Source organism: Struthio camelus, chromosome 8 (genome assembly GCF_040807025.1).
Source record: "Struthio camelus isolate bStrCam1 chromosome 8, bStrCam1.hap1, whole genome shotgun sequence".
Classification (NCBI taxonomy): Eukaryota; Metazoa; Chordata; class Aves; order Struthioniformes; family Struthionidae; genus Struthio; species Struthio camelus.
In genome coordinates, this window is record NC_090949.1 from 6,034,023 (window position 1) to 6,058,710 (window position 24,688).

Below are 24,688 nucleotides of genomic sequence, written 5' to 3' on the forward strand. Positions count from 1 at the left end.
TTCCTTTGGACTGCTGCTCCATGTGCTGACCCTCGGAATAGCTGTGCGTTTCCTGAAGACACCATTTCTAGGGAGTTTTGCCTTGTATGAATACATTGGTGGTTCTGTCTGTCTTTCCACTGTTCATGAAAAATCCTCTGCCTCTGGGACTTGACGGGAAACCTGCTAGCATTTAATAGCTATGGAACAATTAACAAGGGTAAAAATAAATAAATAAAAAATTAACTGGGTGATTATAGCCTTGTTTAAGAGTCTTTAAGAGGAGCCTTTGTCTCCTCATACGTTTCCTTTTAGTTTTATAGTAATTTGAACTGACCTTTTTTTCCTCTCTGCATTCTCTGGGCCTTTCAGCCTCTGCCTTCTGGGCTCCCATAAGGTTTTCCGGCCTTTTTCGTGTTTACTCTCTGTTGCTTAAACATTGCTAGTTGTCTTGTTGCTTTTTGCAGCCTCTTACATGTCTTCTGGGCTTGCCTGATCTCAGCCTGTCACTTACATATATTCCAGGTAACCTATTCCGGTGGCAGTAAATGTTTCAGCTGTTCCTCTGCAGCGGAGAGGGACAAGTGGATGGAAAACCTACGCAGAACAGTGCAGCCAAATAAGGTAACAGAAATTGCGGAAATAAGATTACCAGTGGAATGGGGGTGGTATGATTGGATTTTAGTCCAACGTGCCAAGGGATCCCACGGATGCCTGCTCATTTAATTTAGTCTGGGGAGGAGACCACTCATCAGTGATTCAAAAGCAGCTGTGCACTACTCTATTGAGTGCAGTAGGTTAAACCTTTAATAAATATCATGTTGCCTTGCTTCCTGATCCTGCTTACAGTGTTTCAGACTGGGTTTTTGATACCGTGCACCTCAGAAGCAATGGACATGGAGCTCCATGGCTTAATGTAGGGGCACAGTGTCGCCACCCCAAAAAAAAAAAAAAAAGAGAGAGAGAGAGAGAGGAATTTCCGAGTCTGGATGAGAAGGGAAGTCAAGTTATGAGTTGGTAAATATCCGATAGGTCACCTCTGAAGCTGGCATACTACCTTTGTGGGACATGCTCACTGTGCTCTTGGAGTTATTTGCCAGAGTAAACGGCGCACTGTGTCCCAGCAGTCTGGCAGCTTTTGAGTGGCTCCTGTGCAGTGTGTTTTATTTTCTAAACCATTTCAAACACAGCTTTCTCAGAAGAAAAATGTTCTAGTCCCTGCCTTTGGCACGAAAAATTGTCAGCCCTTTGCTTCTGCTTTAGAAGAGAAAATGCTCAATTTGCTAGAGATTCTGAATCAAAGCTGAGCTCTTTCTTCTGCGCAGGACAATTGCCGACGAGCTGAAAATGTGCTCCGTCTTTGGATCATTGAGGCAAAGGACTTGACCCCCAAGAAGAAATACTTCTGTGAGCTGTGCCTTGATGACACTCTCTTTGCCCGCACCACCAGCAAAACAAAAGCCGATAACATTTTCTGGGGAGAGCACTTTGAGTTCTACAGTCTCCCATCTCTTCATAGCATTACAGTTCACATCTACAAGGATGTGGAGAAGAAGAAGAAAAAGGACAAGAACAACTATGTAGGCCTGGTCAACATTCCTATGGCCAGTGTAACTGGTCGCCAGTTTGTGGAAAAATGGTACCCAGTCAGCACACCTACACCCAATAAAGGGAAAACGGGGGGACCTTCCATTCGCATAAAGTCCCGTTATCAGACCATAATCATCTTGCCCATGGAGCAATACAAAGAATTTGCAGAGTTTGTTACCAGCAACTACACTATGCTGTGCTCCGTGCTGGAACCAGTGATCAGCGTAAGGAATAAGGAAGAGATGGCTTGTGCTTTGGTGCACATTCTTCAGAGCACTGGGAGAGCCAAGGTAAGAACAGGCAGCTCCTGTCAAAGTGACTCCCTCTTGCTGCTGACAGATGGTATCTTTTGGGCTGTAACACTGCAGAAAGCAGGAAGCCTGGGCTGGCATGGCCATAAGCAACAGCAGAAGGTGTCTAACAGCATTTCTAGAGACGGGATATAAGACTAAAAAAGGCCCCTAGAAAGTATTTTAAAGGACTTGGACAAGTGCGTATAGATGGGTATGATACAAACAAACAAAGTGCCTGGGTTGATGCAGAGACTGAAGAGACTATGTGTAAAGTGTAGCTAAGAAAGGGGGAGGACTATATAACTTCATATTACTCTGAGCATTAAGGACTGTTCTGAGCACTTGACTGTTCAGGAACCTTTGCTGTATTTCTAAAATCATGATACAGGAGAAGAGATAAGTGAGTAAGAGAGAAATAAGCTAGAAAATAATTTCTATAAATATCTCTAATGCACTGAACAGCAGTATGCCATCTTTGATTCAGTGCTAAATCAGTTAATCAATACTAACCTTGATTCGGTCAGGGTTTGAACAGGCGTTTGCAGAAGAAGACATGCTCAGTTCACATTGATCCCGCCTGCCCCATGGATGTTATTAGGACTCCTGCGTGCACACTGATGGCTCTCTGTGCAACTGGAGTGAACCTCAGTTTCTGCAAAAAAAAAAAAAAAAAAAAAAATGCAGGAGAACGTCCTGTAGGTCTCGGGAAATTCTGAGAAGCATTAAAAGGCATCAATTTAAATGGATGCTCCTGCCAAGTGGGTGTATGAGAGGGGTACCAAGCGGTAGCCTAATTCTTCCAGTAGTGCCAGCTAGAGCAAGTTAAGCCACCACCAGACACGAGTGAGAGGGTTTGAGATGTGGAACAATGGCCATTCGCAGCATCCAAGTGACAGCCTAATTTAACTGCTGTAAAATAACCTTTTGTGTTTACATAATCATACGCCACTATGGTTCTCCCCTTGACAAACCTCTGAAAGGTTGGGCCTTTGTGACAACGCGTGATAAGATCTCAATCCCTGCGATGTTGCTTGTCTGATCCAGAGAGGTTGCTAGCTAGGATAGCTCCTCTAGGGTTGTACTGAAATACTTTCGGAAAGCGGTCTTTGGATTCCTGCAGTGCTAGCTGCAATAAGTAGATAAATTAACGTTACAACTTTGCCTTCCTAGTGCCCCAGGATTTTTGAACTTCTGTTTGCTGGACGTGTTGAGCAGTTTAGGCTGCCACAGCCTACAGCTACAAAGGGTACATTTGCAGGTCACGCTGTTGTGGTGATGCAGCTGGTTGTCCCCAGCCTGCACCGCCTAAAAATATTTCTCTCAGATTTTGTCGGAAAGAAACAGTAATAGATGATTAAAGAACAAAAGTATGAAAAGTCTTTTTGTTTTTGTTTTTTTTTTTTAATAAAAAACCTAGGAGAAAAATACGGCTCTTCTCTTGGAGGGCGTTACAGTGACCGATACTGGGTTTTATGAAGTACTGAGTATTTCTCGTGAAATGCTGAGTGTCCTTGCCTCATGTGCAGTTATCACTTGAGGAAATAAATATTACTATAGAACCAGGCCCTATATTAATAGATTATTCACAATAATGAAACTTGCTTGTTACTCCCACCTGGGCATTTGAATGCCATGTAGATCTACAGCAAGTATGCTGACTTTTTTCCCAAATCCTGAGCTATTTTTGTGTCGTGGATTTAATTGTTCTGAGCCATTCTTCATAATTAAATAGCTCTCAGCTGTACGAGCTTGTTCATAACTTCCATCTTAGGTTTTTAAATGTCTAGTTTGTCCGTAATACTCAGCCTGAAAAGGTAAATGCAATATATCTGAGCGGACAAAGCCGCAGATGAACAAACATCAGGGTTTCTGTTGAGGATCTGGACTGAAAAACAAGAAGCTTGGTTGTAAAGACCCTCTTTTTGAGGCTTCTGCTTCTCCTTTTGTAATTTTACTTGCTCGTTCCCAACCAGTATTTCCATTTCAAAGAATCCAAAATTGTTAAAGCCAGGAACACGTTTTGGTCTGGGCAAATGGATACACAATGCAGGAGGAGCCCTAGCTATTTCATATAGCCCATAGTGCACATATCGTCTGCCCACCTTGTCCTGAGTTAGGCAATTATTTCAGTGATCCTCTTGCTCTTATTTATCTTTCCTCCTTGGCGCTTCTGTCTAGCGTGACTGACTCTGGTTAAAATAACCTCTTCCCATTTGACCTTTTTCTTCAGGACTTCTTGACCGATTTGGTGATGTCTGAGGTAGATCGTTGTGGGGAGCATGATGTCTTGATCTTCAGGGAGAACACACTTGCTACCAAAGCTATTGAGGAATACCTAAAATTGGTAGGGCAGAAGTACCTTCACGATGCACTAGGTAAGAAAGTGCCAACCTGTCAGTTCTTTGCACTGCAAGGGCTAATCCTGTGGCAGAGAATCGGTCGAGTGACTGGGTTGGACTCTTGGTGTGCTGGGACATGGGAGGTGGCCCATCCAAGGACCGCTACTGTAGTGATGGAGCTGGAATGGATCTCTCAGTTCCAGCGTTACTTTTTAACGTTATCCGTTGTACCCGTGCCATGTCACCCCCATGAATCTGACGCTTTCTAGAGGTGTTTAGTGGACCCTCACCATGAGGTTTGGTGACATGCAAGAATCCTAGCATGAATTTTTACTTCTGTGACATGCCTGAAGCCTTGTTGTTTCTGGCGTATCTAGGAATGCAGGATGGGAAGGAGCCACCTCAGTGCTGAGCGCAGGCGTCTGGTGTCCAGAGAGCAAAATATATGCTCCCTACTCTTCGTGCCCTTCCTCCCCACAAAGGCAAATGCTTTTTTGGTGCCTGTAAGAGCAGCACCGGAGAAAACGCAAACCTGGTTTGACCTAGCTGGGTCCCCCTTAATGGTTGTATCACCGCACTACGTTTTTCTGCGTAACCTGCTTTTGTGTCTCAAGTTGTGATAAAGAGGTATAGTACTGGAACTACTTTGTGGACAGTGGTGATTGTTCCGTCTGGTATAAGAATACGCTTAAAAAGTGATTTTGATACATATTTTAACAGTGGAAACGCAGTCCGATAGTTTGTGGCATCAGGGTGCACCCAGTATCATGTGCAATCCAATTAGGTAGAGATTTCAGAAAAAGTTACAAATGCTTGCTTCGTATAGCTTCACAAGGTTTCCCTCATCTCCCTTTATGTTAAAGGAGCTCCTACAACTACTTTAGTCCAAAGGGCCATCACCAAGAGGCTTAGATAGACCGAAGGGTATGCAGTTGACAGCAGACATTCTTGTCTACAAATGTGTACTGCTGGGATGTCTCCAGTCAGTCTTTCACTTGCTATTGTAGTTAATGGCAAATGTTAGCTATGGCGTTAACAAGTGTTAAGTTTTAGGTCCCCACCCCAGCGTTTGGGTTGAATGCAGGCATTACAAGGAAACTCACTTCCAGCAGCTTAAGCTGCAACCATTGGTAATGCTGGCTTGTTCCAGAGTGACCCCTGGACTCTCTCGGCCCTGATTTTTGTAACACAGCAGTTAAGTCATAAATATTCGCGTTAACCTTCTAGACTGGTACCTGACCCCAACAAATATGCCTGGAGGGAATGAGGCTGCAGGGCTGCTGAGCACCACAGAGCGGGAGACCAAGATGCAGACTATCTAGGGAGCCTTCTGACTGTATTTTTCCAAAGTGCTCTCTGTTTGCCACCACATTATACGTGCCTGGCCAGGCTGCGATGAACTGCTTCATTCCCCAGCAGGGCCATAATGTTCAGTTACGTGCCAGGGTGGCTTCTGGTAACTACCCATCTTCCCCTCCCCACCAAAAGATTTTGCTCTAGTCTGGCCGCTGCCCTGAGAATTACTGTCCGCACAGCTAATAAGGAGGACCAAAATATGCATGCTCCTTCCCCATGAAACTCACAGCCTCTCTGCAATTAGCTCTTGCCAACTTCATGCTGACGTCTGTCTTATCCAAGATTGCACAGTGAGCCACCCATCCCCCTGTTGCTTCTTGGATGAAGAAAGGTTTGGAAGCTGATACAAGAGAAATTAGAACAGGCCAAAGCCAAGTCCCACACCACATCCTTTCACAAAAAAAAACAAAAAACAAAAAACAAAAACAAAAAAACCAGCCGCCTTTCCCAGCAGTCTCGCATGTCCTCAACTATCCTAGATGCTGGCAAGTCATCAAGGAGTTAGATGGCTAAATTAGTCAGGATTCTAAGGGTCAGTAGAGTCGGGTCTATGATTATATGCTTTTTGGCCATGTTTTAAACGTAATGAGCCTGTTCTGGTAGTCTTGTTCTCGTGGGTGGAATCACTGAAGCACAGGTCACAGTTCCAGGCCCTCGCTTGGTATGGAGAAGTGAGCAGCACATTACTTTGTGCTGCGCTTTTCTGGAACCGAATGATCAGCTGTGGGCCCAGTATAGTACATTTGACTGCAAGCCATTTAGTGTGCAGTAATTGCATAAAGATATTTTAAAATTAATGACTTTTACTGCATCGTTTAGAACGCTGGTGCTGAGTGATAAGATTGTAAATCATAGATGTTCAAGATGGAAAATACCCCTTAAGTCATCCAGCCTGTCTGTCACCCAGGGCAAGGTTGCTCATGGCGATATATTCCTCTTATTCTTTGTCAAGTTGTGAATGTCTCTAGTCATTTCACTAAGGTGCCATGTTCTTTGAAAGACTTAGCGACGTTACATTGGTGCTAGCTGTTTAATTTATCTGTAAGAGCGTCTTAATATGTGATTAAGGCAGGGCCTTGTGGACCACAAAGAGTACGTCTCAAAGGCATTTAAGGGGAAAAAAAAAAATCCAGGAAGCAACAGTTAAAACAGAGCTGGCTCACAGAAGTGATGCCGAGAGTTTAGCAAGTAAGTGATCTACATGTCCTCAGCAGAAATTTTTTGGACTCCAGCAAAACAGTTTAAGAAAATGTGCCATCTGATTTGCCTGCGAGAACACTGCTGACTTAAGCTCTGGTGGGGTTGGTGGTTGTTTAAGGCTTTTTAAGAAAACAAGACCAAAAAACGAAACCCTTTGCACAGACAAGCGTTACGGCATTAGCTCGGAGCCAGCAAGATCATCCAAGGAGGTGAACTTCAAAGACACTGAATCATTAAAGGAACGAATGAAGATTTTGGCCTTGTGAACATAAACAGTTTAAACAGCATATATAGGAAAGCACGTAGCGTAACATAGGAAAAAGTAGCGAGTACTGCATTTAAATGAGTCAAACAAAGGAAACCTCATCTTTTTTTGAGCGCGTGTCCAGTTTCCGCTGTAAGAGAAGGATGACAGAAACGCACAGGACTTGGAAAGACACAAGCTATAAAAATGTTTTAAGATGTTAACAAGAGACTGAGAAAACTAGCAGTGTTTATCTAGCACTCAAGTATTACTTTTATTCAGGAGCCAGCTATCTTTTGAAATGTAAAGATAGCTAGTTTAGAAATAATAGAACTAAATGCCATTGTCAAGTGCATTTCCTGGGGAAGTTATAAAGACAAATAGCAAAGCTTCGTTTCTAAGCCTGTGAGTAATTTTGTGGATTGGTAGCACTATTTGTACACAAAGTCGAAATGCATTCATCAGTGTAAGCAAAGTGCCCGCAGGGGTTATAAGCCAAGGCAGCCTGGTCGTGGACGTGGGGGCAGCGCGGGCGCAGGAGGCTGAAGCAGCCCGGCGGCGGCCGCGTGAGCCGGCATGGCACGCGCTGTGCTCTGGAAGAGCCGGGAGGAGTCAGATCCCCAACATCTGGTGTCTGGAGACTGTATTGCAGACACAGAGAGCAGCAAATGCAGTTGCTAAGGAAAGGCATAAGCAGGATTTAAAGGTGTGTCGAGGAGGCTTTTCATGTAATTACCCTGGTTTGTCATCCTCTTCCCTTTGTCCAGGGGAGTTTATCAAGGCTTTGTACGAGTCAGATGAAAACTGTGAAGTGGATCCCAGCAAATGTTCATCCAGTGAATTATCAGATCATCAGAGCAACCTGAAAATGTGTTGCGAGCTGGCCTTCTGCAAGATTATCAATTCTTACTGGTGAGGCATCTCCCTTCCCCTTTCTCCCCCAGTAGCGCGTTTGCGTCGAAGGTGCTAGTTCCTCTTCTAAAGATGTGAAACCACCAGTTGTACAAGCAAATAGCGTAGCCCCATCTGTCTTCTGAGACGGCCTTCGTTTCCTTTCCTCGCTACCTTATTGCTGGTGAGACAGTATTGTAGGTGGTATTTCTGCCCAAATCGGGGGATTCCAGTGGGAGCTTCTGCTGAAATACTCTACAGGGGGACAGATACTGAGTTGTGGCTGAATAAGGAAGGGAATAAAGTGAAAAGATAGCTTAGTTTGAACTTGGAATAAAAAGTGGGTTTGATATGTATATACAGCTTTTTTTCAGGCTCTTTAGACTGGTAATCACAGGAAATCACATGGATAAAACATTAGCTGAAAGATTTTTAATAATCTCTGCTACTGAGTACTGTTGAGCAAATGGCTTTTCTGCTTCAGGCAAAGCAGATGCAAAGCAGTGGAAGAGCTTAACAAGCAAAATACAAATGTCAGTCATAGCGATGAGTTCAGTTTGGTCCGATTTGTTTTTAATATCCGAGCAACCTGTTTGCTCCAGAGTAGCGATGGCTGTTTGTAGCTTGCAGATCAGTGTATCTGAAAACAGCTTCATTTCACATATTTGAACGAGGGATGCTTTAACCAGTACTTAAGTATCACCGGATTTAAGTGGTGATCTAAGAATAGATGCCTACTGACACTTGCGAGCCTGGAGGAGGGGGAGAAAAATGGAGCCAATGATGATTTCTCACAGTTAATTATTTCAAGTGATCGGTCACCAGATCGGCTTGCTCCATCTCATTGCCCACGCCATTTTATTTCTTGGTTTGCTGTTTTTCAGTGTGTTCCCTCGTGAGCTGAAGGAGGTGTTTGCATCTTGGAAGCAGCAGTGCCTGAGCAGGGGCAAGCAGGACATCAGCGAACGCCTGATCAGTGCCTCACTCTTCCTGCGGTTCCTTTGCCCCGCTATCATGTCTCCCAGCCTCTTTAGCCTCATGCAGGAGTATCCTGATGACCAGACATCTCGCACTCTTACGCTTATTGCTAAAGTTATTCAGAATCTCGCCAATTTTGCCAAGTAGGTGGTGGTGATAAACCTGCTTCTGGGGGTGCAAGTCGCTGAGTGGTCGTGTGAAAGAGAGAGCGTTCCGCTTGGTCACGTTTGCAGGCCGCTAATTCTTGGGCAAATTGGAGCAGACTTCAGAAAAGGAAAAAACTTCCTGTTTGAACCCTGTTCCCTTCGGGACACCTCAGAGCTGAGCTAGATCTATTCTCCTTCCCATATGTGGATTTGGGTTGTGTTGAATTCAGTAGAGGGACACAGCAGAAAACCAAGAAGAGATTCATGCATTAGCATGTCAGCGTGTGCTTGTATGTATGCAGTTTCAAAAGAAGAAAGTACTGTTCCTGCCGAGGATCGTGATTTTCCCCCCCCACCTTTCATCTCCAAAATTCCCGGCTGGATGAAGGCCAAGGGGCATATGTCTCGTAGGGGAAGGGGTGCAGAGAAGGTGGAGGAGAGAAAGTCTGTGGGAGAGGAGGGAAGAGGTGTATCAAACCCTTGTTGACAGTATGAACAGTGAGTTCCTAGTATTTAAATAAGTCCAGGAAAGCAGTGAATCTCTTAAATTGTCCATTTTTTCCCTTCCCAGACACCTTTTTTCAGAAAGGCAGGTCACAAGTCAACCATTAAGTGTTTACAGGCAATTTTATCCTGTGTGTTTTGTGTGGAGGTTATTGACTGGCTTTTCCCTCCCCTTTGTTCCAGGTTCGGTAATAAGGAGGAGTATATGGCCTTCATGAATGACTTTCTGGAACATGAGTGGGGGGGAATGAAGCGTTTTCTCCTCGAGATCTCTAATCCAGATACCATCTCAAACATGCCCGGATTTGAGGGCTACATCGACCTGGGCAGAGAGCTCTCAGTTTTGCATTCCCTCTTATGGGAGGTTGTGTCTCAACTTGATAAGGTAAAGGCAGGCTGGAGGCCTGGGAGGGTGAATCCCGCGATTGTATCGTAGCAACTGTAAACACTGGGAGACATCAAGGGAGCAGCCGGAGCCGCTCTGGGGAGAAAGTATTCAGCAGCTTTGGAGAGGAATGCTTGGTAGTGGTATTTCACAATTGTTCTCTCCACGGCTCCAGCTCACGGCCCCGCCGGCTCTGGGAGGCCCGAAGCCAGGCACGTGAAGTGGTTGGGCTTCAGCAGTAGCGCAAACACTTTGCGGCGACTCAAATAAGGCTGGGTGTTAAACTGCGGAGAGGGCAACGCTTGAAAGCGAGCTTGGCATTCCCTGAGGAGCCAGGCCCCTCGCCGGAGTGAGCTGGGAGAAAGGTGGTGTGTTTGGATGGAAAATGGAAATGTGGGGGTGCCCTTTTTGATGCTAATTGAGGTACTTTGCTGGGCCCTACCCTGCCCAGGCAGAACTGTTCTCCTTAAAGACCTGCCCCAAAGCCCACTGAGCTCATTGCTGCGGTCTTTGGATTAGCTTTTAGTTTCAGAGGGTGCCTGGTAGATGCCTTTTCCCACTCTGCCGTACCTTGAAACGTGAGTGAGATGCTCTCTGCCTCTGTGCTGGGGTCGAGCGTGTTTTCCAGGAGCCAGCGCTCCCTTCTCGCTGCGGGAGATGCTCATCTCCGGCAATAAGTGTTATTTCCATTTAACTGTAGAAGAGCAGAGTCTGGTTTGCTCTTCCCCAGCTACATGGCTTATAAGACCCAAAATCATTAAAACCTTATTAACAAAGGAAGTTGATAAGACCCAGGGAAGCTGAGATGCAAGTCAGGATTTTTCTTTCTTTTTTTTTTTTTTTTTGAAAGCGCTTAGAACTGTTCCATATTTCGACTTTTTGAGGTGCATTGTTTTGTCCGTATTCCATGTCTTTTTCTTTTGAAACTGGAGAGGTGAGGTGACTTGCAATGCACTGCTAATCGTTTTTGTTGCTAGTAAGGTTTGCCAAGACAGTGATTTGTTGGATATTTGTTTTCTCACAGCACATTATTTTTTAAAAAAAAAAGATACTGAGCTTGTGCATCAGAGTGAATCTAAATGTCCTTGACTCAGAAGGATAATGCATATTAATCTTAGTTAATCTTAGCCTGATAACAATTTGTGGTCTTGTTAATCTGTTTCCCTCATACATGCACACAGGTTACACTCAAAGTGTCACAGGCGGTAAAATCTTTGCTATAAAGACAGTTCGGCAGCCTCAGAAAAATAGGCAAAGGGAGCACTTAAAAGACCAGCTCCTCCATTTCTATAATTTGGGGTAAATTCATCAGTGCAAAGTGAACTCCACCACCTTCCTCCAACTGGTCATGCCTTCAGGTCAAGGGAAAACCAGTTTCTGCAAGTGCGAATGGGTTTTGGGGGTTAGCTAATGCCAGCTGCTCTCCAGATGACAACGTTGTAAGTGTCTTGGGCAGCTGGGAGGGGAAGGAACCAGACGTAAACCATTAAAGCAGATCTGCTTTGCCCTTTCTGTAGGTTAGATGTATGGATCTGTCCTAACAGGCCCTTGGGAGCTGGTGTAGTGGTTTGCTAAAAAGAGAATTAAGGGGTAAAGTTACACTGTAATACTGCTTTACTGTAGGTAATGACTGGGAAATGATGAGAAGAAGTAACCTCAAAGATTTTAATAGACCCAGAAGATGCGCTATAAAAAAGTGTCTGTAAAGAGACCTCTCTCTGGAGTCAAACTGACTGAATACCTGCTTACAGGAAAAATAAGGACATCTTTGAAAAGAAGATTGTCTTTGTAGGGGTCTTTATCATTAAACCTCCAGCAGCTTCACCCCTTGCTTCGGTCACAAGAGCAAGCAGCACCATGTAGATGACAAAACCAGCATTGACCCAAAGAGGGGAAAAAATAAAGAATCTGAATGAGCAACCTTCCCCTCGGGGCTGCTTTATGGGCAGCTGCTGCCATGCTCGGCCTGGCCAACACCAAGCTAAGGCATAAGTAAACATGAAGCTAAGCATTTAATCCCCACCTGACATGATAATGTTGGAATGAGGGTCACGAATGTTTTCATGCAGTTCTTTTCAACTTTTAAATAGGGAAGAACGCCTTAGTTTTTGATAACAACTTGCTACAGAAGGTGGCATCAGCGTAGGATGCCAAAAACCAAAGGCTTATGAACTGAAAACCTTCCTTTCCCCGTCTCCCTCAACCCTCTCAAATCTCTCATGATCCCCTGAATGCCGCATCCCTTGTCTGTTGGCATGCATTTCTTTTACCACATGACTCCCTTTGCCTGGAAAGTTCCCTCCCACTAGCTGAATCTGTAGTCTGTACATCCCCTTTAATGAGTAGATACCGTAGTTTTCACTTTGACCTCACCCGCCCCAGACTTAGTTTGCTTTGCATGATAGTTTTGCATTGGAATGGCTACAGTTTAGTTTTATTGAGCATGAGTTTTATTTTTGGGGGTCAATCCTAATTTCTTTTCTATTTCCTTTTCTTTCCTCAATGTCTGCTGCACCCCGTTTCGTCTCCTCCATCCATCTCGTCGCCGTGGTTACGCTGCTCCGTAACACTGCATTACGATCCTGGCACACCCGCACACAACCACCCACCCTCCTTCCTTCCACTTCCACCCCTCCGCCTCTGTGCATCGTTATCAAAAACCTGGCGGATGTCGCGGTGCTTGTTGTCCAATTAGGGTGAAAATTCCTTCCTACAGGCGACCGTGGCAAAACTGGGACCTCTGCCTCGTATTCTTGCTGACATCACCAAGTCAATGACCAACCCTACACCCATACAGCAGCAGTTGAGGCGTTTCACTGAGCATAGCTCTAGTCCAAACGTCAGTGGCAGTCTCTCCTCAGGGCTTCAGAAGATATTTGAGGACCCCACTGATGGGTATGTAACACCCAGAGCTCGAGGGGAGACGTGGGATATGGGGGATGGTTGGGTTCACTTAAGGTTCCTTGACTCACCTCTCTGCCTGGGTCAGTTGTAGGAGCTGGGGATCTTGGCATCTAACACAGGGAGGTCAACATCCCAAGAAGAGGTGCATGAGTTAGCACTCAAGGCTCTAAGCTTTTGACTTACACGAGGCTCAAACATTGGCTGGAAGTCACTATCTTTAGCTACCAGTCTTGCTGCTTGCTGCCAATTTGAGTGAGCAGTTGCATAAAGTCAACTGTAACGTTTCCTTCTGGAGACAAGGCTGCCTTTTTAGCACTGATGAAAAATCTGTGTTATAAGTGGGACTTGTTATCAAGTGCAATAAAGGGTGGTCCCTTTTCTGTTTGGTTTAGCATTTCTCGTGTTGTAATAACAATTAATCTGAAGGAAAAAGCTGTGACACGGCAGAAATGCCAAAGAACTTGGATACTGCGGCCTCTGCCTAGCTTCTGTGCTGGCAAGTCCCGTTTGGACCTCCCGTTGAGGTCCCGTTTTGGCAGTTGGAAGCGCCTTCCCGCTGAGTTACCTAGATTTACAGGAACCTTCACGCAGCTCCTGTTGAATTTTCAGGCGCGCATAATAATATAAAGCCGATGAAGGGTTAAATGGAATCTGAAATGTTCTGAAGTCTTGCTGGGAAGAGAAATGTCTAAGGGGGGAGGAACTGGTGGGAATGGTTTGCATTTCACCTGTGAAAAATAGAGATGAAGTACTTCTTGAATCAGGCTTAATTCTCAAAGATAAGTGGTAATTAAGGAGCAGTGTGTTGCAACTTGAAAGGCAGAGAGCTGATAAAAGGAAATCTAGTTCCTGGAAGCTTTCAGAGTAAGGAAGCCAGGACAGGGGGGTTAAATGAGGTAGAAAGGCTTCTCCTGGGGTCTTGGCTAGTTAAAAATTAACCAAATTCCTTTCTGTTCCACAGTGACTTGCATAAGCTGAAGTCTCCAACCCAGGAAAACGTAGATGGATGCTTTAGGGGCAAGACCTTAGTGTTGGTTCAGCAGGCATCCACCCAGAGCATGACTTACTCGGATAAGGATGAAAGGGAAAGCATCCTGCCCAATGGACGTAGCGTTTCCCTCATGGACCTCCAGGACCCTCACGCGGCTCACAGCGATCACGCTTCTATTATGCACGACGTGCCTTTGCGTTTGGCCGGCAGCCAGCTCTCTATAACACAGGTGGCCAACATCAAACAGCTGTGGGAAACCCAGAGCACGCCCCAGAGTGCTCCCCAGGTGAGAAGGCCTCTGCACCCAGTTTTGAACCAACAGGGCAATCTCCAGCCTCTGTCATTCCAGAACCCAGTTTACCACCTCAACAACCCGCCTCTGCCAATGCCAAAGGCCTCCGTGGACTCCAGCCTGGAGAACTTGAGCACTGCCAGCTCTCGGAGCCGAAGCAACAGCGAAGACTTCAAACTCAGTGGACCCAGCAACAGCAGTATGGAGGACTTCACCAAGCGCAGCACGCAGAGCGAGGATTTCTCCAGGCGGCACACGGTCCCAGACAAGCACGTACCTATCGCTCTGCCCCGCCAGAACAGCAGTAGCCAAGCACAGATCCGCAAAATGGACCAAGCTGGGCTGGGTGCCAGGGCCAAGGCGCCGCAGTCCCTGCCGCACAGCGCTTCCTTGCGGAGCACCGGCAGCATGTCGGCGGTGTTGGGAGCCATGATGATTGAGCCCATCCAGAATGGGAACCGGTCCCGGCAGCAGTCCTCATCCTCTAGAGAGAGCCCTGTCCCAAAGGTGAGGGCAATTCAGAGGCAGCAGACACAGCAGGTAAGGAGAGTCTTTTCCCAGGCACTTGCAATGTTCTGCTTGGATGTTTAGCTGATTGTTGCATTGACCTTCAAAGCTTTCATTTGACTTAAATGTGAGACAAGGAATATGAATTGAATCAAGGGCAGTGGCTGAAGAAGACTCTAAAACAGTGTCCGGTAGCAAGTGCAGGGAATAGTCCTGCTTGTTACCATTGCTAGCTTGGCAAGCCTAGCTTACTACTTATTTTTGGATGCTCTTGTACTAAACTGAAAGGAAAAAAAAAAACTGTTTTGCATTTACTAAGGTAGCAGCGAGCCTGCTGAAAGAAACAAAGCTTGAAATTTTCCCAGAATAATAAAAAGAAAAGAAGCTGTGTTCCCAATGTTAGTTGATTGCCATGCGAGAACGCGTTTGCCCTGTGGTGCTCATTTAAAATCATAGCCACCTAAAAACAGAGACATGAACAAAGACAAAATACCATGGAATAAACAGCTGCCAACATAATAACTAAGTAGAGTTGTCTTAAGTGTAGAGAAAACTGTATTGCACTGTGAGGCAACAGTCTCCTGTTGCCCCCCTCCCCCAAAATGCTGCTTTTTCATTAATCGTCCCAAAGTATGAATAGTGCAAACACTTCCTGGAAAGGAGTGTTTATATGTACCAACTCCTAATGCGTTTTGATCATTTGCTCATAGGCAGCTCTGTGTACTTAATTTTTCTGTAAATCAAGATTTTCCTGACAAAAAGCCAACATTCCTTTACCTTTTTGAAAAAAAAAAGAAAAGCCTGTTGCAATTTGCTGTATATGAAAAAGCATTTCGTAAATTAGTTTCAGAGTAAAGAGGAAAAAATGTTGCGTTAGTGCTTGTGTTACAAGCTTATCAACTGGGCAGGGAGAGGCTCTTGAGGGCAACACCTGCACCATTCCTTGGCTTTGCATGTTTTTCTTCTGCAGTTACTGTGACAGGTAACCACGGGGGTGCTTGATTTACTTCATCTGGTTTTGAAGGGGTTTTTTTTTTTTTTTTGGAAACAAACCTTGTTGTGAGCGCTCAGGAAAGCTGCATGGAGGCTGTTGCAGCTCTGTGCATGGAGCTGGGATGTGTTGGTGCTGGCCCTGCTTCAGCAAAGTTCCCGCTTTCCACGTCTTCCAGAGAGGACGCTGCTCTGCCCACAGGCATGAGTGAGGGCTTTCACTGCAGAAAGTTGCAGCCCGTGAACTTGAGGCTACACAGCTCAGCTACATCAGCGAGGAGCAGGAGGTTATGGACCTCTTCACTGACATAGCTCTGCCGGCAAAAGCACTAGTGAGGACATGGTTACGCAGGGGAAGAGTTTTGGCTGGTAAAGCAAAGCTGGCAGAAGAACGTAGCTGCCAACACAAGCTGAATCTCTGCTGAAGGGATCACTCCATTGGTGTAGCTGTCCTGGCAAACTCTCCTGAAGGTTACCATCTAAAGGAGGAAAGTCTGGATGATGCCTAGGAACCCCGGGAGCAATCAGAGCTTCATAACTGCTTTGATACCCCACGTTCATTAAAGCACGAGGAGATCAGAAACACTGAATCACAAAGCAAAGGCTCTTACGCCAAGTTAGTTATACCAAAGAGAATAACTGCATAGTATTTGAAGTGCATATGTTTGTTTCCTCCCTTTGAGTGTTTGTTTTACATCTGAGCACAGAGGGGTTGCTAGATGAAGTATATTGAATACATCTAAGTTTAGCACAAAGATATTGGGAAATTTTTAGGCCAATAAAAAAGGATAAATTTGAAAATCAGTCAGCCGCCTTTCCAGTTCTCAGGCCCGCAGCCTGAACCCGTGTTTTATGATCTGCTGATTTTTAGTGCATGGTTCTGTGCAGCATCTTAGCAAAATTCCTGCTGGATCTGGTACGTTTCCTTCAGGCCTGTTAGGGCGAACGAATGATGACAGCTTCACTTCGGTGTCAGGGTGAGGAGGAGGGTGGCGGAGAGTGTACAGGTGCCCTCTCTCCAGAGCCTGTGTGCAAACACCTTACATGGGTGGCTTCTGCCCTTTATATATTTAAGACACATGCTCAGTGAGCTGTTTGCAACCCCCCTGACTGTTCTCCTGTTTTGCCTGCTGCATCTTAAATTGCTGCTTATTCAACTGCCCCCGTGTAAGTCGGTTACCTTTGCTTGCTTAGCATCAAAGCGATGTCTTGGACTTCCCTCCTCTCCAATTACTTTTTACTTTCAGCTGTGTAAACACTTGCAAGTATGGCTGGCTTCGGGGCAGTCGCCTTCCCCCCTCCTGGAGCTGATGTGCGTCTGCTCATTTTTCCACCCTTCCTTTTCCATGCTAATTGTTTTCTCTGGATTCATTAGAGTACTTGCTCCTACTTCAGTCACAGAAATCAATTTGTTCTTTCCTTACCCACACCCTTGAGAAATGTCTCAGTGAGTGCCAAACTAAGTGGCCAAAATTTTTTGGAGGCAAATTCCATTGCGTCCTTTTAATTGCAAATTGTGTTGTGGAATTCTCTTTTTTCCTTTTTTTTTTTTTTTTTCTTCCCCTTTTTGAAATACGAACAGAAGCTTGGCATGTTCTTTCCAGGCATGCTTTGTGGGCGTTATAATTATTAGTCTCTGTTCCCTACAAATCCCATTTGTTTCTGAATATAGAGGCAGGCCCTTTATTTGCTGGGAGAGGTCAGCTTTGGCCTTCCATTTCCATTTAGTAGGTAGGTGGGAACAGAAGTGTCTGTGTGTTCCCCTGGGAGGGGGGCAAAGAGGAATTAATACATGTTCCTAGCAGGCTTCTTCTCCCCCCCCCCCATATTAGAATAGCTCATAACCCTTTAGCATCTTAAGTACTTGCCATCCACTTCTGCTTGGTCTCTGTAGGCTTTCTGAGCGTGGCTGCCGAAAATATTGGGTCCTGCAGCTGAAAAGGTTGCTTAGCTGATCACCAGCCACTCTTGCTGTCTGTTAGGAGGCTGACGATGCAGTTCATAGTCGCCCTTCCACTACCTTATTCCTCTGTTACTCCAACGGCCAGTGACGCCGTTCATTTGTCGCCCTTCCTGATGCCTCCAACAGTTCCCAGCGCCGAAGCAGTTACCTCTGCGAGGAGCTGGTTGGTGGCAGAGCCACATGCAGTTCATGGTCTCGGGCTGCCTCACAGCAGATATTGTCACGAAATGTCCACCTGAAGGAGCTTTGCCAAGCTGTCTTATTGCAACTGAAAGGAGCTACCAGCCTTTCTGCTACAAAGACTTCCTTCCTTCCAGGTCCAAGGCCTCTATCTCGGCCTAAAACCTCAGATTTTTGCTCACTTCCTTCTCCTTGTCTTTGCCTGTGTACCCATCCTTGCTAAGGAGTCTGCCAGGGCCGGAGCCCTCGTGGCTGCTCAGGAGAGCTGAGCCGTTGCTGGCAGATCGCTGGCCAGAACTGACGTGGGACGTAAGTGGCGCTCAGCAGCCCTGTCCTCCCGAACAAGAGGAGCCGAAGTGGAAGCGGACAGGATCCCTCACCAGACTTAACCTGGAGAAGCTGCTGTTCCCCCACAGAGAGCTCCTCATGGAAACCTGGACTTCAGAATCCCCCTACCGCCAAGCACGTTTCCCTTTTGTAAAATATTGAAACGAGGCGGTGATCTGAGGAGCTGCTTGAGCACAAAAAGCAGCTACAAATAGGGAAAAAGTCGATCTTTCACATTTCTCTGAGAGTGTAGCTCTTCAGTACAGTGTAGCTCTTTCAAGGGAAATTATGCTAATTTCTGTGCTTAGAAACTTGCCTTTGTCCAGGAAAATTGCATGGCATTTCCAGCAAGTCGTGTTCTCCTCAACCAAGGCGGAGACGTTCGTGTTTCTCCTCTTGGCTTTCTTTTCAGACTCCCTGAAAGAGGATAGCCTCTGACGAGGTTTTAAAGTTCTCCTAGTAAGCGGTGCTTGCCCTGACTTCCTTCTCCAGCCTTGACTGAGCAAATATGCTACAATAAACCATCTAAATCTGATAGGCACTGCAATGACAACGTTACAGCTCTTTGCCGCTTTTATGTACTGCTGTGCTGTCTCCTATCAAAGTCGTGCAGCCCAGTACTCCGTCGCAAATGCTCTCTGTAGCCCGGCTGACAAAGCTGCTCTCAAGTTAAGCTCCTCAATCCTCCAAAGAAACAAATCTGCCTTTCCTGAACAGGCGGCGAGTGACGCTTCATTGCTCTATTTTTGGTGCGAGAGAAACCTAAAATTGAGATGGCCTTACTGAAAAGCTGGCAGAAGTGAAAGGTGGATGAGAATAGGGCTTGGAAATAAGAACTTTTCCAGAAAGAGAGAAGCTCACCTAGACAGAGAGAAAAATTTCTCAAGTGCATTGATTTTTTGTTTTTTGTTTTTTTTAAAAGAGCCTCACTCAAATGAGTGCTGAGTGTCCACAGTCAAGTGAGGATGAAGCATCTCTGGACGAGGGGCTTTGGGGAGGCTTTGAGACTGACAGATCCCTGGTCATGTTTCTGCTCTGAATAAACTTGATTTCGGAGTCGATTCATATGTAATTTCTTTGAAAAATGCTTACAGGTATCTCTGCTCCAGGTTCACTCGCCTGTGGACTCTGCCACAATGTCACCAGTGGAGAGGACAGCTGCCTGGGTTCTCAATAACGGGCAGTATGAAGAAGTGGAGGAGGACGCAGAGCAGAATCAAGATGAAGTCAAGCATGCTGAGAAGGTAGGTTTTATTCTGTATGCAGCAGACTCTGTAGCTTCCAGTGAGCCCTGTCCACCCTTCAGCTGGGTTCAAAATGGCTTTCAGGTGCTGTTGTGCCAGAGTCAAACACAGGTCTTGTCGGCCTAGCTTCCCACTGTACATGCTGTCATAGGGAGTCTGTAGTACAGTATCCCATACTGTAGATTAACCCATTTACAGGCTGTAGCATGTCAAAGGGGTGCACACTGACATAGCTGAGAGGTCATACGTTACAGGCTGATATTTGGCATTTACTTGCATCGTAAGTCATGCTGCCTAAGTGCTCAACTCGTTATCTTTTATGGCAATGTTATAGCTACAGTATACTGTCATTTTTCTACGCTTGCAAAATTTTTTAGTGATTATGAAACTCCACTAAAAAAATTGATTGTTAACCCGACCGAGTATGGTGTGGTATATGCTAAGTGCTTGTACAAGTCTCTGCAAATGCAATTCAGTGTTGATGAGCAGCTGCATTCGAATTTTGTCCTGGGCTTCACCCAAGGCAAATGTCTGTCATCTAGGTGGTAGAGTATTTCAGGGCTACGCAGAAACGTCCATCATCTTCTGAGAGGCAAATTTTTTTTTTTTTTAAGATGTTTAAAAAACCTGGAGCAGATGTCATTTTTCCAAATACAGTTGCGTGTATATGGCTGCTACAGTGATGAGGTCTAATAAGAGGTTTGGTATTTTGAGAGGGCAGGAAGAGAGGAAGAAGAGAACATGTGGTGGACAAGAAGTGGGAACATAGAATTTTTAGGAAAGGTGAATGAACCGAAAGCAAAGTGGAATATGCTGGGATTCATTGCGCTATTGAGACGTTAGGTGGAAGAGAGATAGTAGGTGGAAGAATGAAACCTAAGCCAAGTAAGCTTGCAGACTCTGTGTGATGGGCTGTGCTTTCAGCCTGGGACAATTGGTTTCACGACTTCATTAGGTTCTGAAAAATGAGTTATGTGGCTCGCAGTACTGGTCCCTTTCATAAGTTTGGTCACCCCAGGATATCTATTTACAGTTGAGCACCATTAGTAGCTTCTCTCTGGGAACTCCTTGGGCCTGGAATAACTGAGGATGTTACCAGTTAGGACTGAGAAGCCATGTCAGAACTATTTGAGTGCTTAAATTGTGCTACAGGAAGACATCCTACAGTGTGTGGGAATAACTTAATGCTCAAGGGGAGCCTACATGCTCCTTTGTGGTTGCGCACAGTTGTCTGCCTGTCATTTCCTTTGCTTCTATCAATTTATTTTTAATGAAAGCAAACGGTAGCTTTCTCTCAGCAGCAGCAGAAAATAATAATTTGTTCTCTTGTTTTTCCCTTTGCATCTGATTCTTTCCTTCTCTCCTGCCTTCCACATGCAGTATGAACAAGAGATAGCGAAGCTGAAGGAGCGCCTGAAGATGTCCAGTCACCGGCTGGAGGAGTATGAGCGGCGCCTCCTAGTGCAAGAGCAGCAAATGCAGAAGCTGTTGATGGAGTACAAGTCCAGGCTGGAAGACAGCGAGGAGAGACTGCGCAGGCAGCAAGAGGAGAAAGACAGCCAGATGAAAAGTATCATCAGCAGGTGAGACTTTGCTGGAAAGTTGGCGGCAGAGCACATAGGGCAAGAAGCTCCCCTTTGTCCTATGTTTTCTTTGACAGTGAAGAAGGTAGTTATGTGGACTTCTGGACATCTCTGGGCTGATGCTGTTCCTGCCTTAGAGATGAAGAAACTGAGATACAAGTGTTGAGACTTGCCTCAGATTGCCAGGGAAATGGACAAAAAGATTTAGGAATTTCTAACCCTAGTCTCTGCTCATAACTGGTCTATTTTCTTTGTTTGGAAACTATACTCAAGGTGGTAGTTTTACAGAACAGTTAGATTTTTGGCAGTGCCCACTTTGTGAATAATAAATTCAGCCTATTGGGGGTGTCAGAAGGATAGGTAAGCTTTCTTGAGTGCAGCAGAATTCTCCTCTTGCAGAGAGAGGACAATCAGAGACGTCAAGGCAACAGCCTTAGAGCAGCTGAAACACCCGGGAATAGTATTAAACTGTCCTAATTTCTCTCTCTTTTTGTGCATCAGACTCATGGCAGTTGAAGAGGAGCTGAAGAAAGACCATGCAGAGATGCAAGCTGTCATCGATGCAAAGCAGAAAATTATCGATGCACAGGTAAGGAGCACAGGATCTGCAGGAGCCGAGTGTTCTGTGCTTAGAACCCGTTATTTTCCCCTATCCTCCTGTCCCAGTATTATTCTCTAGCTCCCAAGCCAGTACTGGCCCAGGGTGTTGCACACATGACTTACTGCCTCCTAGGAGAGAATTGGGGGGTTTTGTACAATAAAGACTGCACTGTCTGACGCAAGGCTTTGAAAAAGCTTGGCAGCAAATTACAGGACTGACTGCTTCTCCAAAACCTCTTCTACTTTAGGAGATCCGAAGCGGTAAAGGAACAGTGATACATTGTGTAGACATTGTTCTAAGTGTGGGCCTGGGAACTCTGGACAAGCGGTGCTTCATACCAGCATAGTTTAATTGCCATGTGCGTGCATCTCAGCTATGCAAGCTAAAACATGGCTTTGAACTTGCAAGAAAAGAGAATGCTTGCCATGGTGCATTGCCCAGTATAGCCTCTCATACGTGGCATTTCACCTCACCTGACTGTCCATGTCGGTCTGGGAGAAACACCCACTTTGCCACAAACCTGCAGTGCTTGCCTCATTCAACACAAGTTAGTCGTGGAAAGTGGGACCTAGCGGGTGATGCATGTGAATGTGTTGTGTGGGATCGTTTCAGCTTTTCTTCTGTGTCCGTGCTGATGCCAGAGAGCAAAGCTTAGACAACAGAACATGAGACTGATTTGATATCTGCCTGCCTGTTATGTTTGTGATTCTTGCATTTGGAGATCACCTTTCCGGCTTCCGGGCTTTTTGATAGTTCCAACCGTCTAATTTTTAATAGATGATCTTTTAAGAGGATTATATGTTTCAGCAGCAACCCAAGTTATGTCAGAAAGTTGTCTCCCCTCAGGTAGGGTGAAAAAAACCAGATGCCTCAGTTGAACATTGTTGAAGATGCTACTGGTGTATTAGAACACAGGCGTAAGAAAGCACAAAAGGCGTGCCCTGGCCATTGCTTTCCCGTTGAATGGCCAGCAGTAATTGAAATGTTTGAGCTCACATAGAGGTGTAGGAAAAATACAAAATGGAGAAAAAAATATGTTCTTAAAAGGCTGGTGACGCTAGAAACATACTTTATGGCAGATTTACTTTCTGACAACCTGAGAAGTTCTAAGTTTTGTCTTAGTTATTCTTCAGAAAGACTGTTTATGAAAGGTGAATTTTTTGGATCCATGGCATCTAACCTGAGTGAATCGCTTGTGTACAATAACATGGTCCTTCTCTAACCTTGTAAAATAAGAAGTAAAAATGCACTGGAATTATACCATCCATGTTTCCTAGCTATCGTGCAAGATGGTCTAAATGGACACACCAGTGTAGTTGCCCTTTCTAGATGCAGCTCAAGAAGAAATCCTTTCTGTGAGGACTTGCTTTCAAAATCTAGAGTTAGAGGGTGCAGTGCTGGCCAGTGAACAAGAATGTAGTCAGTCATTTGCTTTATTTTTTTTCTTGGTGGGGAGGTGCAGGGGGGGAAACAGTAGAGCAGACCACCCTTCATACAGTCTGTTGCAAGTTTTAAAGCTGGAACAGAAGTTGAATGTGCTGGGCCGTTTTTCAGACTTTATCCAAACTGCAGCCTGGTTTTGAGGGATGTGATGCCTTTTTCATCCCCCCCCTCAAGAAGGAAAAGGGGAAGGTGAAAGGGGCATTGAAGAAATGCATAGGAAGAGATATTAGAGGGCAGGATTGGAGAGACTGTGACTGAATGAGGAACTTCCCCCTTCCCTCTGTTACTGTCTGTGCCAGATGGAGCGCAGCTGAGTCTGGTCCCTCGCTATTGCCAGCTGCCAGGAGGGACTCTCGCTGACTTCTGAAAGCTTCGAGCCCTCAGTGTGGGTCAGGTGTGGTCCTTGATCGCACTTGATCAAATGGTGCATCATTTATCACCTGCAGTGAGAACTGTTGAAAAGACAGTAGCAAACCAGTAGCGTTGTTTAAAGCAAGGTCATCAGCAAACCTCAAATGCTTCAGTGTCAGTCGTGGGGAAAGCTTAGTGGTCGTTGCCCTTTCGTGGGTGTCTAAGTGGAAAAGGAAACAGAAGATTCAGAACAAACAGACACAACAGAGGAACCCCCGAGTGTTTGCTGGGTTGTGCAGTGATCCTTCTAAATCACACCTGGAAGATCTTTCTTAGTCCGTGATTCATTTGGCAAAGGGATATACAGTGGCTAGAAGAGGAAAGGTCTCTTTTGTGTGAGATCTGTGGAGTGGAGTTGGAACCTGGCTTATCTCACCTGTTTGTTTGAAGATTTAAGCGCCTGCCAGGAAATAGTGATACCTGGGCTTCTTGTGCTTAATTACATGACCACGAGATGCTTTTCAGGATTTGCTCTCGTGTCTGGTGCTCAGGTGTAGCGTGCACTATTGAACCGTCGCACAGGGAGAGCCGTGTCCCCAGCACGGGTGCTGGCCGCCCTGGCTCTGGGCAGTGCCCTGGGCAAGCTGGGAAGCAGAGGCTGTCGCCAGGCGTCCCAGACTTGAGCAGGGGAGGTCTGGCTAAACTCTCCTCGGAGTAGCGGAGCTGCAAAGAGTATTAGCCCAGTTGCAATTGCAAGTGACGTCTCCGCTGTGTTAAATTACAGGTCATAAATGGGGATGAGATAATTCAAACAGGCAAGTAAACCCAATCAGTTCTCTAGCTGAGCAGTACCCAGCCCCGGCCCAGTGCACTGACCTCCTACCCATTCCAGCTCCTCCTCCTTCCCGTGCCTAATTCACGTGTATTAGAGAGACGTTTGCTTAGATTGCATTTTCCTTTGAGTGAGACGGTGACTCAATTCACCAAGCTCATTCTTTTAAGCCTGATTTTTTCCAGGTGTAGCTTTCCAGCTGTTCTGCAGACCGGTATAGCGAGCGCTCATCGATGCCAGAACATACCCAGCCTTCCATTTTTAACTCTCTGTAAAGCTACATGCTTTCGAAAGAAACTTTAATTTTGAGGTATATATTCCAGGTGACATTTAGTCCAAGGAGGAGGAGTTTTAACTTGCTGAGGAACACATCTCTGCTAAGGCAATTGTTTTGTTTGGTTTGTTTGTTTGAGGGTTTTTTGTGGGTTGTTTGTTATTGTTGTTTTTCCAGCATTTATTTCAGCATGGGAGGAAAGGCTAAGGCCTTTAACTCCTCCCTTGTCCGTTCCCGCTTACATTGGCTAGGCTGGGCAAAATACTAGCGCAGGCTATTGCCTGCCTTACTCTTGAATTCT

The 24,688-nt window shown here is 45.6% G+C and overlaps 1 protein-coding gene and 1 long non-coding RNA gene across 17 annotated transcripts in view; one reads left to right on the forward strand and one right to left on the reverse strand.

The window, feature by feature from the left end:
* The window catches only part of RASAL2 (RAS protein activator like 2), a 175,990-nt gene that overhangs the window by 143,955 nt on the left and 7,347 nt on the right, over positions 1 to 24,688 (forward strand). For 5 of the 16 annotated variants that reach the window (XM_068951771.1, XM_068951774.1, XM_068951761.1 and 2 more), the window contains 12 exons: positions 505 to 603; positions 1,305 to 1,859; positions 4,093 to 4,237; positions 7,769 to 7,913; positions 8,777 to 9,013; positions 9,704 to 9,905; positions 12,601 to 12,800; positions 13,771 to 14,632; positions 19,154 to 19,303; positions 20,684 to 20,886; positions 21,388 to 21,475; positions 24,066 to 24,096. In XM_068951771.1, coding sequence (XP_068807872.1) covers positions 505 to 603; positions 1,305 to 1,859; positions 4,093 to 4,237; positions 7,769 to 7,913; positions 8,777 to 9,013; positions 9,704 to 9,905; positions 12,601 to 12,800; positions 13,771 to 14,632; positions 19,154 to 19,303; positions 20,684 to 20,886; positions 21,388 to 21,475; positions 24,066 to 24,096 — 2,917 coding nt within the window. The remainder of the gene's footprint in view (positions 1 to 504; positions 604 to 1,304; positions 1,860 to 4,092; positions 4,238 to 7,768; positions 7,914 to 8,776; positions 9,014 to 9,703; positions 9,906 to 12,600; positions 12,801 to 13,770; positions 14,633 to 19,153; positions 19,304 to 20,683; positions 20,887 to 21,387; positions 21,476 to 24,065; positions 24,097 to 24,688) is intronic. The other 11 variants (XM_068951772.1, XM_068951765.1, XM_068951776.1 and 8 more) reach the window with 8 other exon arrangements.
* The window catches only part of LOC104142652 (uncharacterized), a 49,138-nt gene continuing 47,356 nt past the window's right edge, over positions 22,907 to 24,688 (reverse strand). The window contains exon 5 of the long non-coding RNA XR_011142404.1: positions 22,907 to 23,501. This is a non-coding gene — a long non-coding RNA (uncharacterized lncRNA). The remainder of the gene's footprint in view (positions 23,502 to 24,688) is intronic.